General features: G+C 31.7%; 2 protein-coding genes and 1 non-coding gene across 7 annotated transcripts in view; 1 reads left to right on the top strand and 2 right to left on the bottom strand.

Moving 5' to 3' along the window:
- Window positions 1–17643, bottom strand: part of LOC126773636 (sec1 family domain-containing protein 2-like) — a 157841-nt gene that overhangs the window by 91564 nt on the left and 48634 nt on the right. The window lies entirely within an intron of this gene.
- LOC126773637 (glutathione hydrolase 1 proenzyme-like) overlaps window positions 1–17643 on the top strand; it is a 57434-nt gene that overhangs the window by 2268 nt on the left and 37523 nt on the right. For 2 of the 4 annotated variants that reach the window (XM_050494630.1, XM_050494631.1), the window contains exons 2-3: window positions 3602–3703; window positions 3916–3993. In XM_050494630.1, the coding sequence (XP_050350587.1) occupies window positions 3929–3993 (65 nt within the window). In that variant the 5' untranslated portion in view covers window positions 3602–3703; window positions 3916–3928. The remainder of the gene's footprint in view (window positions 1–3601; window positions 3704–3915; window positions 3994–17643) is intronic. The other 2 variants (XM_050494632.1, XM_050494629.1) reach the window with 1 other exon arrangement.
- Trnar-ucg (transfer RNA arginine (anticodon UCG)) lies at window positions 6981–7053 on the bottom strand. The gene has a single exon. It is a non-coding gene; the product is annotated as a tRNA-Arg (tRNA).

Here is a 17643-nt window from a genome sequence, read left to right on the forward strand (position 1 = left end):
TTTATATTCCTCAAACATTCCCACTTGGAAATTCATAATCTTAGTCGTAAAACTTCATTTATTATTCATGTAAAAGATTTAGTATTACAAAATAATACAATGGAAAATACGACAAATATATTCAAGAATATGCTCAAGGAAAAACATAGCAATTACTTTTTAAATAACTCTTTGCAAAGCAAAATACATTACTCCTTTACTTCACATATATAACTATAATCTCAAACTTCAAGAGTATAAGGTAAAATATAAAACGATTTACGGATTAATATTCTTTATTACATTGTAACAAATTTGTTTTAAGCTATTTTTTATGTAATTCTATATATTTTTAAATGTAGATGATATGTATCTTGAAAAAAAAAATACGTATTTAAAATTAATTTAAATTAATTAATAATAATAAATACGGAATTACGTAATTAATTCCATATTTGTCGTTAAAGCATTATAGCGTGATGAATGATGATGATGGTAATAAGTTAGTAAATAATAGAATTAATTTCAAGTCATCTTACGTTGTCGGGCTGCATATTTTTTGTTTAGAATATGGAATAAATTTTCATTTACTTATTATCAATTACATGTTAAACACTTATTTAGAACTCGTCACTCAATAGACGAAAACAAATTAACATAAATTCAAATAAAAAATAATTTAAACATGGAAAACGATATAAAGAAAAATTTAAATAATATAGAGAGGATTTGCAGTTTATTCCACCACGATGACACTATTCGGACAGGTGGACACTAGACTTAAATGTCGTAGATTATCATCAGACATACGCCGGTCTCCTCTCAATGTTTAACTTAACCACGAGAACGAGATCAATTATAAACACAAATTACGCACAATTCATAGATTGCCCGAGCTTGAACCCGCAATCTTGAGTTAAGTTTCGCATGTTGTAATCTCTGGGCGATCTCGGTTCGAAACGACGTCTTGCTTAAATTTTATTTATAAATGAAACTTAATCTTGGAAATTAAAGCATGAACTGATAAAACTGTTTAAATAAACATTTAGTATTAGTATACTACCATTCATTTGAATAAATTATTATCGTGTGTCATACTCAGTAGATTCCGCCATATTAGATTTATTTTATTTTATCAAAAAAAAAAATACTGTGTTGAAGTATACCTCTTACTTTTTAATCGTCTTTTTACATGATCATATTAAAACGTAAAGGTATCACTGGCTTGGAATGTATATACCGAGAAGAACCGACAAGAAACTGACCAGATCCTCTAAAGCCAAATAAACAAAACATATATGTTACTAATATACAATTAATTTTAAATATAACCCTGCCAGAAAATCAACATATACAAACTCCACACATTTTAATCATATATATAATCTTGTATTGAGTTATACGCCTTTTTATTAACGATTTCCTAACATGACATTTAAATAAATATACAATGACAATAAGTGATATAATTATGTTCCAAATTTCGAACTATATTTAAGTAAATAATCGGTCATAAATTGAATGTTTCCTGCGTTGTGCTCTTCAAGTAGAATGATACTCTCAGTAGGTGCTTGTAACTCGATAGAAATGACTTTACAAACTGTAAAGTAAAAAAATAACAGCCTGATAATGTCCCACGGCTGGGCTAAGTCTCTCCTTTAAAAGAGAAAATTTGGACCTTATTCCAGTACGGAATAAGTGCATAAACTTTACATTTTAGAGTTAAACTATAGACGTTGTTAGAGGCAAATTTGAGCAAATTTAGTTTCATTGGTGGTAAGGCCTTGTTGGCTCGTCTGTGAAGGTACCATCCAGTCATCATATATTCTACCGCAAAACATGATATTGTTGTGTTACGGTTTGAAGGGGAGTGAGCCAAGGGAAGTGGAGGTAATTATAGGCACAAGGGACATAACATCTTAGTTCCCAGGGTTGGTGGCGTATTGGTGTTGTAAACGATGGTTAATTTTTCTTACAATGCCAGTATCTATGGGCGTTGGTGACCACTTACCATCAGGTGGCCCATATGCTCGTCCGCTTACCTATACTATAAAAAAACGCGTTATTTTTTTTAAATAGAAATACCCGCAATAAACAGCTTGCATTTTATGAAATTAGCTTGTTACGCATTCTTACGAACAAGTGTCAAGAAAGCAGATTACGTTATAGTATTAAAATCAACATATCATATGACACTATTTACAAAATTGCAATGTTTGTTGCTGTTGTTTACTATGCAATATACACGAGGCGTAGAAAATAATATCGGCACCTTCATAATTGTCTCGTCGACAAATATTTATATTTCTAGCTACTCGTCCAGACTTCGAACCTGAGAAATAAGGATTTTATTTTTAAACAGTGAATAAATGCGTTGCACAACTAACACGGTGTTTTTTTTCACGCGTTATTTAAATATCTCATAATATTTTTAACAGTAAGAATCGACAATATTTACTACATCAAACGGTTAAAATCAATGTTTTTTTCATTTAAAAAATTTTATACTTTATAGCAAATTGTTAAACTTTTATTTGATTTTGTATGGTTTAATCCAGTTTAAAGTTAAAAATAAAATATTGCATGTACTGTTAGTACATTTTATTTTCAAGGGTTTTGTTTGATCAAAAACAAAAAAGAATAAAGTTATCTCGATAGAAAAAAAAATCACGATTATATTGTATATTAAGTACTCAATATTGTATAATACTGTTTGCTCATAAACGTTACATTACATTTTTTTTTTTAGCAAATTTTAATAATAATTTGATTATATAATTAAATATGAACGTGTGACATGTATTGTAATGCGACGAATAAAAAATCATCCCAAATAAAAAAAATAAACAACAGATAAAATAGTAAATACGTAAATATAATATTCGTAAGCTTTAACCAGATTGTATCACAAATGCGAATGTAAGTATTAAGCCGCGGCGTAACAAGCAGCTTAAACCAATTATATCGATATATTTGCAATAAATCTTTTTGATCTATTTGTACCATATCCATGATAAGTTCACTATTATCATAAAATATTTAAATCAATAGATATCCAATTTTCTACGAAGTAATAAATCTATGAAATACAACTTTAATATATACTCAGATATAAAAAAAGTTATTTTCTAATGCGACAATAAAACACATAAATGCGAAAAAAAGTTTTTATTTTATAAAATGTAATTAGTTAATCAGGGGTGTCCAAATATCTTATCATAAGGGTTAAACCGAATCATCCACTTAGTAACCATCAAAAAGATTAGTAACATAATCGAGCCAAGTCTTAGCTGACTATTTTCAAAAACGTGTAAATTTGTATATTGATATGGTATGAAAATCGCGTACGTATAACATAAAAAAAAAACTTTAAACGTTATTTAGCGAGTGAATAGTAAAATAATGTTGTGTCTTCTTCTTTCCAATGTCAAATCAATAATGACAAAAAGAGAGAGACATCAGTATTTAACTAAACAGCAAAGTTTATAAGGCCATTATGGTACTACGATACTTCCAAACATCCATCAATTCATGAAAATGTCAAAAATGATTAAAGTTGTTCAAACATCTCCTGGCACATACGAAGAGAATAAACAAACTAATAAATATGTTTTCTACCTAGCTCGGGTCAATTTGCACAAGTTAAAGCAGCCCACGACAGTTGAACATTCACAGGCTTTTCATTTGTTTTACTAAAGCACATTATAGATGAACGAGGAGAAAGGTAAATTAAAATCTAGATGCATAGGTTAAAATCGAAATAACTTATATACGAGACTATAAATTTTATCTAATAATTTACTTATGTAATTCAAATTTTTAATTAAATATTTTATTTTGCCTAACGTTTGCGCAGACAAAAGCAGGGGGCACAATTTATATAATTTTAACTATTAATCATAAAGTAGATTAATATTAAATAATATAATGTTTCAGTTATCAAGAGAAAATGACGATTCAGAGTATGACAGTAACTGACGCCCGTGATGCTACTTCTAAGAATTGGTGCAAAAGGTAAGTAAAAAATATATATTACGTGTTTTATATGTTCAATACATTTAAGAAAATAACTTGAAGTTTTACGCGAGTGTAGAACCCCAAAACTCTTCGCTCTATAACTTTCAACCTGCAAACTGATAAAGCTTACTAATTTTTAATTTACTGTCTGAGAATATGACAAATCAATTTAAATAAATTAAGTCAAAAAGAATAATCTGCATGTCAAAACACTAAGTAATCGAGAGTAATCATAATATTTCGATTTCGATACCATTATGTTTGACGAACCGGTTGGCGTGGTTGGTGGATGCTTGCCTTTCACGCCGAAGGTTGTGGGTTCAATTCCCACCCAGGACGGTGTGTTTCTGTGCATGAACGTGCCTGTTTGTCCTGACTCTGGGTGTAAATATCTATATAAGTATTCTCTTAAGTAGTCTGGTTTCCATAGTACAAGCTTAATTTGAGGTCAGATGGCCGTGTGTGAAAAATATCCCAGGATATTATTATTATTACTATTATTTCGATTCAATTATACCAATTACCGTAGCGATCGATTGACCGGTATAGAAGTTGATATGCTGCAGCACCATCTAGTGGTAAGGAAAGGAAAAAGTTTGGACCGTATACCAACACGTGGCTCGATTGCGTGTTTGAGGATCAGATTTTCAAAATATGCAGGTTTTCTCACAACGTTCTCACCGCCGAGTAGAAAACCAAATAAAATATAAGCCCAAAATAAGAACATGGAATTGTATCGACGCGTGGATTTGAAACCGCATTCATCAATTAATATTTTTTCGTTCCTAAATTTGACAGTGTTTTGTTCACGAACAAAAGCTTTTAAATGTCATATTTCAATAAAAATATATTTTTTCGAATTCCGTTTATCCTTTTTTTATCATAAAAGTATTAAATGACATAACAATCTATTTTTAGAAAAAATAAAATATCAATAAAAAAAAGTAACTAATAACAAAATTACGAATTTAACGACTCTAAAGGAACAACAAAAATCAGCTAATTATGCGATAAAAATCATTTACCTTTATTTTTTTTCAGATCATGTCATAGATATTTTACACTGTTCACTTAATATTACCCCCCTCAATAATCGTTACCATAGCCACCGTTATAAAAAAAAAAAACAGAAAAACAAATTAACAAAATATGTCCGTGACAGCACGATATGTATACAGCCAGGCCTACTGCCCACATATCGTTAACACTATATTATATATATATATTACAAAAATGAAAAAATGAACGTGACTATAAAATATCGTTTAACGTTTTAAATATCTTCAAAGCTTTCTATGAATTCATTTTAAAGTAGAACCTCAGAAATCTTTGAAGCTAATAGCATTAAGATGATCAATTCTCTTGTGAAATTCGAAGAATTTTTCATCGATTTTTAATTATATTAGAAAAAATATTTATGCTTTCCAAGAAATTTAGATCTCATCCAATGATATTTTTTCTATAAATCTTATAATTTGTACTTAAGATCGATATATTCATAATATTTATATAAAACATTTTATGTTTTATATACTCTTAATACGTAGGTTTTTCTGTACGTTTGGGTTCTATCAGTTAAAAGTCGTCCTAACTAAAGTTCGACCATAGCGGTAAATCTTAGAGACTAACTAACTGCGTAGGATACATTAAAGTGCTTAATTGTGTTTGCAAACACAGCTGCTCTCTAAGGATACTCTCTCACTATCTAATCTGATGGAAAAGGAGTCTGACACGATCGGAGTGATCAGAAACACGACCAAAAGCTTTACAGTTTACGTGCTTTCATGGCAGTGAAGTCATGGCTGCAGTTGAATATATTGACGGAAATATACATTATTTTTTAATTAGCCGTACCAGCGTTCTTTTTTCTTTGGACCTTAGAGCCATTACTATAAACTAGCTACTGACTTACTAATGAGAAAATGCGACCGTTTTCTTCTAATGTTCCATTAGATTTCCATTCCAAAAAGCATGTCCAAATTTGAAGAATAATTACAGGCGCAAGGAAAATAATATTGCGTATGTTTAGCAACGCATTGATTAATATATATTATAGTTGAATATTATAGTTTTCGTTCCTTTCAATACATCTATGAGATGTATATTATTTTTATATGATTATACCAAACGATAAATAATGGTTTTGAAAAAATTGCGACACACTTATTTTCTAAATCCAGTTCGAACTGTTAGTGTTCAAGTGTAACCGTACAAGGCTTTGATTTACGGTTGTTTTGTGTGTGATAACTTAAACAATTTCTTCTTACGAATGTCAAATTATTAATGACAGAAAAAATATCAATCACACCCTTATACTAAACGTTGTTTAGCGATAGCTCAGTTAAATAATGCTGTCTCTTCTTTTTTTGAATAACAAATAATGACAGAAAGAGATAAAATCAAATGTTAAACTCAACAGTCGCTAAGCAAGTTTATAAGAAAGGCCCTTAGTTCTAAAATTTTGTGGTGTCTTGTCTATAGGCGGTGTGTTGCACCCATTAGGCACATTACGATAGTATTTGTATAGACAGACAACCTTTCATCGTTAATTGAAGTTGCCAATTATAAATTGTATTCAATCGTATCGTAGTGCTACGAATAATGTTGATAACCCTTGGTAGTACACTTCATACGCAGGTGAGTTACATTTTCATTTATATACTTTATTTTTGTTTACATAGCCCTTTTTATGAATATGTAAGTATCCTTCACCAGCGTATTCACTTTGGCATTTGTAATAATAGTAAGACAGTCAAGAATATCATATTATTATTATTATTTTATTGATATTACATTAAAGCCTTAAAAATATATACACAAAAAAAAATAGCTACTATCAAGAATTGAAGAAATTACTCGTAAGTTATTTATCTTTTTATAATTGTAATAAAGATAAAAGATTACTTACAAATTTCAAAAATATACAAGTAAAATATTCTAGTCATTGTTATAAACAAAAATAATGATATCAAAAATATGAATGTCGACCGTGACAGGACTCGAACCTGCAGTCTTCGGATCCGAAGTCCGACGCCTTATCCATTAGGCCACACGGTCCTTGTTGGGAGTGATGAAATTTGTAATATTGTTCGTCTCTGGAAGTAAACAAAAAAGGTTACATATAGCCTTTTAAATAAGTAAGTTATATGTAAGTGGTGCTAGAGTCTGCTGTCTGAATCAAATATAATTTATACCAGAACCTGTGATATAAAAAATCCAGTGTTAAGGTCAAGTAGTCTTTCTAGAATTTTAGGAATATCCATGTGTTTTAAATATTTAGTAACGACCATCACAGATACATCAGACAATGAATCATTTCATGAATTCGATACCGCAAAAAATAATATCTTAAGCTTTTATGTGTGTATAAATACATTAATTAACCGAAACGTTTCGATTATGACAAATTAGTGGTAAACTGGTGGTAGTGCTTTGTGCAAGCTCGTCTGGGTAGGTACCACCCACTCATCAGATATTCTACCGCAAAACAGCAGTATTTGGTATTGTTGTGTTCCGGTTTGAAAGGTGAGTGAGCCAGTGTAATTACAGGCACAAGGGACATAACATCTTAGTTCCCAAGGTTGGTGGCGCATTGGTGATGTAAGACGATGGTTAACATTTCTTACAATGCCAAGTGGTCACCAAACGCCCTTAGACATTAAGGGCGTTTGGTGACCACTTACCATCAGGTGGCCCATATGCTCGTCCGCCTTCCTATTCTATAAAAAAAAAAAAAAAATTAAAATAGTAAATTAAAAGTTAAATAAATATTAAATGACATCTATAAATAGAAGACTAGTGCTTATGATGATTTGTATTAAATTATTGCTTTAATGTTAGCGTCTAGAAGAAAGTATTTTTAACATTACTGCTAACTTGGAATAGTTTTTTAACGACTTTCAATTTATCGACAATCGATCCAGTTTCATCTGGCTGCCCTCAACCCTACACGGCTTTATTTCCCAGTTTGTTTTTATAAAAGAGAGCCAAGTATGAATGTATGAATAGTTTTTATTTTTATCTGTAAGCCGCTATAGAAGCTTTAATAACAGGGGCTGAAAAAGCTACCTGGGGATAAATTCTACTAATTTATAGGGTTACGATACATTCCCAATTCTATTTGAACCCAACTTTGACTTTAAACTGGTTCGTTATGTTAGTAGAATTGGGCCTATTACATCGAATTCTGTAGTATTTGTTTGTATTTCAATTAACATGTTTGTATGTGTCTATAAAATCGAAATAAAAAGAAAATTAGCCACTAATACAACTGGCATTTTATGCAAAATTTAGCTGGTGACGATAATACAAACTTATATATAATTTATTGCGCAAAAATATATAAATAATTCTAATAATAATTTACATATAAATTCGTGATTCTAATAAACTGATATTTAATTAAGATTGTTTGAACAATATTGTGTGTGAAAAGTGCTTTATACTCTATGTTAATTTTAATATGTGTTGAGTTAATAATAGACAATTAGGAAGATGTTAATTAATATAATATATATATATATATATATATATATATATATATATATATATATATATATATATATATATATATATATATATTTGTACTAAAATAATAAAATAAAAAAAGCCGAGATGGCCTAGTGGTTATAACGCGTGAATCATAACCGACGATCGTGGGTTCAAACCCGGGCAAGCACCACTGAATTATCATGTGCTTAATTTGTGATTATAATTCATCTCGTGCTTGACGGTGAAGGAAAACATCGTGAGGAAACCTGCATGTGGCATAATTTCAATGAAATTAGACATGTGTATGCCACCAACCCGCATTGGAGCAGCGTGGTGGAATAAGCTCCAAACCCTCTCCTCAAAAGGGAGAGGAGGCCTTAGCTTAGCAGTGGGACATTCACAGGCTGTTACTGTTTTTACTGTACTAAAATAATCTTTACACGATTATAATAACATGTGTGAATAAATTATGATTTTATCATGTGAACTTTTTTTTATAAGCAAATCAATTTGGGCGCTCTCGTATAATTCTTGCTCCGTTAGAGTTTTGACTGTGACGTCACATCGCCGGTTCCGGTCGACTCTTTTGCGATACGCGGTTTGATAATTTTGTTTTTATTTTATCCTTCTTGGTGATTTGGCGCCCCACATAAATTCTTTTACTTATAATAATATTAGAACTATTATTAATATATTATTTTATGCTAAAATAAGAGCAGTATTTTCACGTAGACTAACAAATAATCTACCAAAAGTCGATCTTATGATTGCGGATTCTTTCACAAATAACTCGAAATTTATTAGTGAGCTTATTATTATTGTTTATTTTATATTTTGTTGATGCAATAAGTCCGTATTCTTCATGTAGATACTAGTGCTTTCAGCTTTCAATAGTAGATAATATTGATATAGAATATAATATACATTTCTTACATTTTAATTTTACGTACACAGTTCGGGGTGCGATAGTTACGACATAGAGCCAGGGCATATTATTGTATATTTTCCTCTACTGAAAGTACAAATAAAATAACAATCTCGAATGTGAAGGATGCAAACATATATACTATAAGCATATATACTATATATATACTAATTCATTGGTAGCGCTCATAGCGATGTGAGGAGCCTACTTTTAATGAAATAATCTGTTACTGGAAGAAACCTTTTTTATGTAAAAGGGGAGCAAACGAGCAGGAGGCTTTCCTGATGGAAAAATTACCACTGTCCAAGTACAGCAACACCGGAGTGCTTGCAGGTGCGTTATCGGCCTTAAAGGAATGAGTAGGCTTAGGCTTTTCTTGAATATTTATATGTCATAACGGTTCGGAAAAGTCGTCGGGTAATATGATTCCGCAGAAATGACAGGAAATGCTTTAAAAATAGCGCTGTAGTTGTGGATTTCCAGACATCGAGATGGTATGGATGGAATTTAGAATATAGACGCGATGTCCGGTGGTGAAATTCAGCACATGACTTAGAGCATTCTACGTAAAAGATGCCAAGTGATAACATCTCTCCCGCCCAGAGAGCAGTACTCCATGTGGGGCTCAGTTTTCGCCTTGTAGAATTTTAGACGAGGAGCTGACTTGAAGTACTGACTTACCTTGTTAAGCACACAAAGCTTTTAGAGGCTAATCTAGCTTTACCTTCTAATACACCGCGGAACCAAACGTCCTGATACTGAATTTGGTAGCGAGGCGGTATTCTCAAAATGAGGGGATGGTCATTTTAGAAGTCATCGCGGTCGAAAGGTCTCATTTTAGAAGTCATCGCGCTAACTTGTGTCGTATTGGGGTTGAGTTGTACCAAGTTTGGTTGGCCCCAATCTCAGGCTTTGGGTAATAAAAACTTGTTATTTCAGGCACAAGTTTATACACATCGACGCGTTCCCGACAAATATTAGCGCGGCCAGTATATAAGGCGTATACAGTGCTGTCGTCTGCCAACATTGAATAATTCTAATTTGCACATGTCAATAAGAAACAGAAAAGCAGAGTAGGTGGCAGCTTTATGTTTAATTATATACTGTAATATGGCGCTTCAAAAGTCCCCTTATAAGCCTATTTAAATGACATTTGTATCATATGTACTATATTAAACTACGTATTTAACTTTCAAAGAAGCCTAATATGGAAAAAATCAATATTAATGGGTCGCAGTCATTAATGATTTTTTCAACTTATGTCATTGCCGATACGGCGTTGTTCACAAAACATCTTCAAGATTAACAAGAAACCTAAGATTGAAAACATTGAAAAGCATTTTTCATCGATACAAACTCTTATGACAACACTATCGGTATTCAACGTATCAAGGCCGTTATTACAAACATTCTGAAATTCTGAATTATGTTTATATTAAACGAAAGCCTGTAAAAATTAAATGTTTGATCCTCGAACTAAAAACTTATAAATACGACAAATTTCACTGCTAAGGTGATACTCATATTAAAATGCTAATCACGAAAATATCTACTTGTTTTTGTTGATAATTTATATAGAAAAAAGTATTTTTCCAGAGTTATGTTTGTTAAATTAGTATGCTACGGTACTGTATAATAAATATATGAAAGTTTTTTTTTCATACTAACCGAAATATAAATAAAATCAAGAATAACGCGAAAATACAGGCGAAATTGTATGGGCGAGCGAGCGACGTTGGGCGATGTTGTGGCGAAAGAATTTAAGAACTCGTAACTTTAAAAAATTGTAAAAAATCCATTTTTGCAGATATCGTAAAAATTCTTTCGCCAGTATTTTTTATATTTTAAATATGATTTTTTGAGATCATAAAAAATAAGCTCATCTTCCTAATTTGATGACCCTTATAATATAGAATTTTGACCAACTTAGAGGTCATTGATCAAAGTATACATATATTATAATATCCTCCGATATTATTCAGACACGACCATTTGATCCCAAACTAAGCAAAGCTCGTACTATGGAAACCAGACAACTGATATACCACATATACTTTTTTCGTTTGTAAGTACATACTTATGTAAATAATAACACCCAGACTTAGCACAAACAAGCATGTTCATGCACACAAATATCTGTCCTAGGTGGGCGTGAAAGGCTACCTAATCTACCAACTACGCCGACTGGCCCGTTATAAGCACTTAAGCGCTTTTATCCATTAGCCTTTAATGTATTCTGTAGTTCTTTTGTGCAAAAAATATTTATTATTATTATGAAGTTTAGATAAAACTGAGTAAGGAAAAAGCGGTCTTTAAAAATTACTTCTAAAGTAAAAGATAATTGCGCTCATTCAGCGCTCAGTCTGCGCCGTCATTTTAACTTGTAACACAGCTAAGTGCAGTAAAATAATTGCTAAGTTACATAATACTTAATGTATAATATTATATTACTTATTGGAAAGGCTGAGATATAAAAAAAACCCGCTGAGTTTCTTTCGCCGGTTCTTCTCAGGTCTGAGGTGTTAATTTCCGAACCGGTGGTAGATTTATGACAATCAATAAGCAAGTGTAACGCCTATATTGAATGAAGATTTTTGACTTTGACTTTTAACTAAAGTATTTTGGTTGTCACTACACATGCCAGTAAAATTCTCATTTGGCCATTCCTTTTGTTAAGATTTTGAAATCTGGTTTGTATCGTGATCTAATTTCCATGGTAACCATAGTCTTAGAGATTATTGCCTTATTTCCGCCCAACCCGGAAATTTTACTAGTGGTAAGTCTTTTTCAAACTCAAGTATTGTACTGTAGACTCTTAGATGATTTTTTCCGACATCTTCATCGTCGTCATATTTTAGCCAATTTGCACAAAACCATAACAAATTATAAGCTTAAACCATCCTAATCAATCAATCCGTTCATTAGTGAAATCCGTATCAGTTCTATAGTTCTTGAGTTTATCGCGTTTAAACAAACAGCAAACAGACAGACGAAGCGGGAGACTTTGTTTTATAACATGTAGTGATTTATTAGTTAAATATTTTTACTTTATATAATAACTTATTATTAGTAGAAAAAGCTAAATGTGAACCTTTCGCTTCTTTTATTTTTTTTCACTGGTGGTAGGGCTTTGTGCAAGCTCGTCTGGGTAGGTACCACCCACTCATCAGATATTCTACCGCAAAACAGCAATACTTGATATTGTTGTGTTCCGGTTTGAAGGGTGAGTGAGCCAGTGTAATTACAGGCACAAAGGACATAAAATCTTAGTTCCCAAGGTTGGTGGCGCATTGGCTATAAGCGATGGTTGACATTTCTTACAATGCCAATGTCTAAGGGCGTTTGGTGACCACTTACCATCAGGTGGTCCGTATGCTCGTCCACCTTCCTATGCTATAAATTATTAATTATTAAAGTAAGCAAATAATATAAGTAGATACAGCACATACATATTCGTTTATAAAAAGAAGTCAATTTTATTGAAAACTATTCAATTTATCATTCGTAAGTACCACAAACAGAATGAAAAGGTTAAAATGAAACTTCTCATACAAAAATTTATCAATTTAATTATCTCTGTTTAATTATTCATAGCAAACATAATCACTATAGCGCATATTTCATTAAAATATTTAATTAATAACTTGAAATAAAGCAGGATGTTATATTGTATTTGCTTACCGTAAATAATAATCAATGAGGCACTTAATTGACAGCTCATAATACTCGACTGAAATGAATTTAAATCTTCCCATTCGTTATTAGTATACTTGGTGGTAGGACGTATCGTTCAATAGGTCGTATTATATATACATACTTCTAGATACCATTAATAAATTAATTCGTAGTATTACATGTCTATGAAGAAAATTATTATGTAACATTTTTATCAATAGATATATTTATAGTAAATCGTAAGAATAATTATTTTATGTAATGATGCACACAATACAAATGTTCAAATTGTTCGATCGCACGGCACGCAATTTGCTGCAACGGTGGAGATAAATTTGTGATGAAACCTGCATGTATATCAGATGAAATTCTGCCATATGTATTCTAAGACCCACCAGTAGTGTAATAGTAGTAGAGCATAAATTCTCATCCTTTCCATTAAACAAAAAGGAGATTTATGCCCAATAGTGGGAGATAAACGGGCTCTAAAAATATTCTCCAACAACAATCTCAGATGCGCAATATTGACTATAAAAATGTTATCATTTTTAATAAATGTTTCTCTTATCTATAAATAAAATAAAGTATAATATAATGACCAAATGATACTACGTTAAGTAATTTATCTTTCTATAAATAATTAAACATGGCCATTACAAGCTCAGTCCCTGTTTGCCTTCGTAATTGCTTGCCAGTTGACAAAAGGACACAGGTGTCTGTGAAACGGTATACAACGATTATTGTGTATGTTAATATCAATATGTCTCCTGAATGTCTGGGTCAAATGCTTAACGTTGCCTTATTAGAAAGGAAATATATAAACGTAATACTTTTCATTACTTATGACGTTAATTGTTACTAACAACTTACAATAACGGGAAAATGGAAAGAAATGATTCATTTTATATAAAAAAAAATCCTATTTTTATAGGGATTCAACAAAGAGCTTTTTTGGCCGAATCCCTAGAAAATAAATAAAATTTATCGTTATTCTCGCGACTCTCGTAGTTGCCCTAAAACCCATACTTACAATTTACAAATCAAATAAAAATATTTTCTATTCAAATATGCTCTAATGTTTCTGATTTTGTTTTTTGATGTTACAGTAATTAATTAACCGTATATCACCACCGAGTTATCGAGTTATGTCTAATTAATGGAAAACGGGATAATAATTAAATCGTTTTTTATAAAGTAATCCACTTTAACTCTTGAAATAACCCGTATTATCGAATAAATAATTATAATAATAAATGTTTATTTACAGATATATATCTATAGTGTTATTTACAAGCTTAGAAACAATGTAAGTAAATATATTGACTATTCTTTTACTCATTTAGCATACATAAGAGGTCTAAAACAACGAGTAGATACATGAAGTTGCCCCCAATGTTTAACAAATGGGTTATCCATTTTCAGCATCAATGCATTCAGGATACCGTTAGAAACTCTGCGCATCCTAGCCATTATAGACGCTGCTCTCTTTCGAATGACAGCATAGAAGTCCACACGGGCTTCACCAAACATCAGTCAGTGCTGCACTACAAGAGCGCGGCAATCCCAACAGTATCCTGAATGCATCGTTACGCAGAACGTTGAAGACCCTCTGCGTACCTATAATTTAGCCACAAGCTTAAAAAGAATAATATTTGCTTCATGTCAAAAACACATTTTAATCGATTACTTAAAAAAATAATTGTCATTAAGAAAAGTAAATTATTTGTAAAACGGCCTAAAATCCTCTCCGAAACGCGCTGTATCTTTTGGTATAAGCTTAGTGCGTATTGGTTTAGTATCTTCTCATTTATTAGTATATAATTTGTAATATGATTATCAATGTAATATTTTAAACAAAAATTTAGGTAACAAATTAACTAAACCAAGGCAATAAATTGTTTTGTTGTGTACCGTATTGTATTGTTGTACTGGAAATAAATCGATTGGCAAGTGGAACAACACATGATTTAATTCTTATTTTACGCAGGCAAAGTCGAGATATCAATCAATCAATCAACAGCCAATCATTGTCCACTGCTGAACATAGGCCTCTTCCAAGGTGCGCCAAAGCTCCCTGTCCTCCGCCTTCCGCATCCAGTTAATAATTTTTAAAACACAGAACTGTACTCATTAGCATTAAGTTAAACTTATTTGCTAAATCAAGTCGTGTAGTAATAAATACCTAATATAATAGCCGAAAACCATTATTCAAGTGACTCAGGCGTCACGTAAACAAAGACTTTTTCGAAGTTTAACACCCAGGGGGACTAAGGGAGTATTATACTTTGTGTTTTTATAAGAAATTCTGTCCTAACATAACAAATATCTCGTCACGTATTTCAGAACTTTTGAATACACTTTTAAAACAGAGATTATAATTATGTAGGGTCAATGAACTACAGGTAAAAGAACTCATTTCCGCAGCTTTGTATGGCTTTTTTTAATATTTTATTGTGCTCCAATTGATGTTATAGCTATTTCGGATATCTTCTCAATTGTAAGATAAATAAAAAATTGTTAATGAATGTTTTACATTGCGTTTATTAAAGGATATTATAAAAGTAACAACTTTTTAAATAATAGAGGCCGTATCAAACAAAATTAATTATGTTATTGACTTTAACAATCATGGATTGTAGAAAAAGAAATCCCATTAAATTTCTTGTGAGGTCTAAGATATTTCTTTCGGATCAGCATTACTATTTTGTAAGAACTGACTCATCTGTGAAATGTTGATAGCCGACTTATGGCTATACTACTACTATTTTGGTGCATATATAAGAAAACACATACCATACCATAACAATTATAACATTTCAAAAGAAAACACCCGATTTTAAGAGAAATGTTATGATTATTTTGGGCATTGTCGCATATCATTTAATTAAATTTGCCTTCTAGAGCTATTTTTTGAACTTCTTATTGACCTTATTACTGCATCTCAATTATCTTCCTCTATAAGGGTTGATGTTAATCTTCGGTGGAACTCTGATAGTCGCCGTTTGTTCCCTCTTTCCAGTTTCTCCGTGGCGTCTTCAGAGTAATATACGAGGTTTTTCGTGTGATGCGATAATGCACCTACTGGGTGATGCATGGAATACAGTATTTGTGTCTCGACACATTTTTATCGATACGATATGTTATTTAAAACATAAATCACTACATCAGACGAAAAAAAAGATAATAACTTAACACCTAAACCGCAAGTTTTATAGATTCACGTGATTTTTGCAACTTTTTTTTATCAATCGGCGCGTGATTCCTTCCATGGTTCAATGCACCCATTCAATGCTTATTCATTGAATGGGTGTAGTTCATATACATTTAAATACTTTTTGCCGGTTAGTTTATACAACTTGATGATGTCTTGTATCGAATAGTGTATAGTGTGTTTATCGATTGATTTACGCGAATAAATCGTAAAACGACTAATTATTTGCGAAGATATAAAAACTTTATTGTGCGTTGTAATAAGTGGGGAAAAGTATAAAGTTTTTTCTATAAAATATGCTTAAAAACCGTAGAAGTTTAAAGTTATAGAAGATTCTGTAGATAAAAAGTGTGGATTTAGTATCACAGTAGATGCAATATTTAATAATTCTGTAAACGACTGGATCGATTTTGGATGTTTTTTTTTGCGTCTATTTGAGTACGTCACTAGATGGTTTAGATTGGTAGGTGGCGCCGCGATCGATCTCCAGGTTGTTTTTAACAAAGAAAACTAATAAAATTGTAACTTTACTCATACGAATTGACAGCACCTGTACATTAGTTATTAGTCAGTAATATTAATAAAGTATTCAACATGTGATTGTTACCGAGAATTTTGATTTATTAATTGCGATAGTAATCTTGTGTTTCGCATTCATATAATTAGACCGGCTTTACGCTTTATGAAATATAAATTCAACTGCGATTCGCCCGGAGTTCCTATTGTTTGTTGATTATGAAAATTCATACAACAGAAATAATTAACTCAGATATACAACCGTATTTAATTATTCACGCCTCACAACTATATACTTAAGCCCGGTTACCATAGTCACCAATGGAATCGTTTTCCTTAAGGGTAATAAAACTGTATTACTGAAGGTTAAATTTTTTGGTTGATATATCATTATTTGTCGTCACATTTACCCTACTATCCGTTCATACCCGTCTGATACATAAGTAGCAAGCCAAAGGCAGCTTCTGAATTACGCCTCATAGACTATACTATATGTAAACAAATCAAATCGTTTCTTCAATATATAGATGATAGTAAGATTGAATTTCGACTGAATTTCGTCACGGCGGCCATTCTCAACGGTGGACCTCCACAGACACAGAGAACAGCGCAAGGGAATACAGGGTTATAATGCTCTATTTCTTTCAATCTCATAATCTGAAAGAATATCAAGCCAACACGACGGGAGAGGGTTCAATCGCAGTAAAAAAGGCTTTACGTGGTTTTCGAAGTACGGGACTGTAAACATTGCGAACTTCCAAAGTTCGAAATGCTACTGAGAATTTATTGGCTCCACCCAGTTTGATCTGCAACCTTATGTGCTAATAAT

Source organism: Nymphalis io, chromosome 15 (genome assembly GCF_905147045.1).
Source record: "Nymphalis io chromosome 15, ilAglIoxx1.1, whole genome shotgun sequence".
Classification (NCBI taxonomy): Eukaryota; Metazoa; Arthropoda; class Insecta; order Lepidoptera; family Nymphalidae; genus Nymphalis; species Nymphalis io.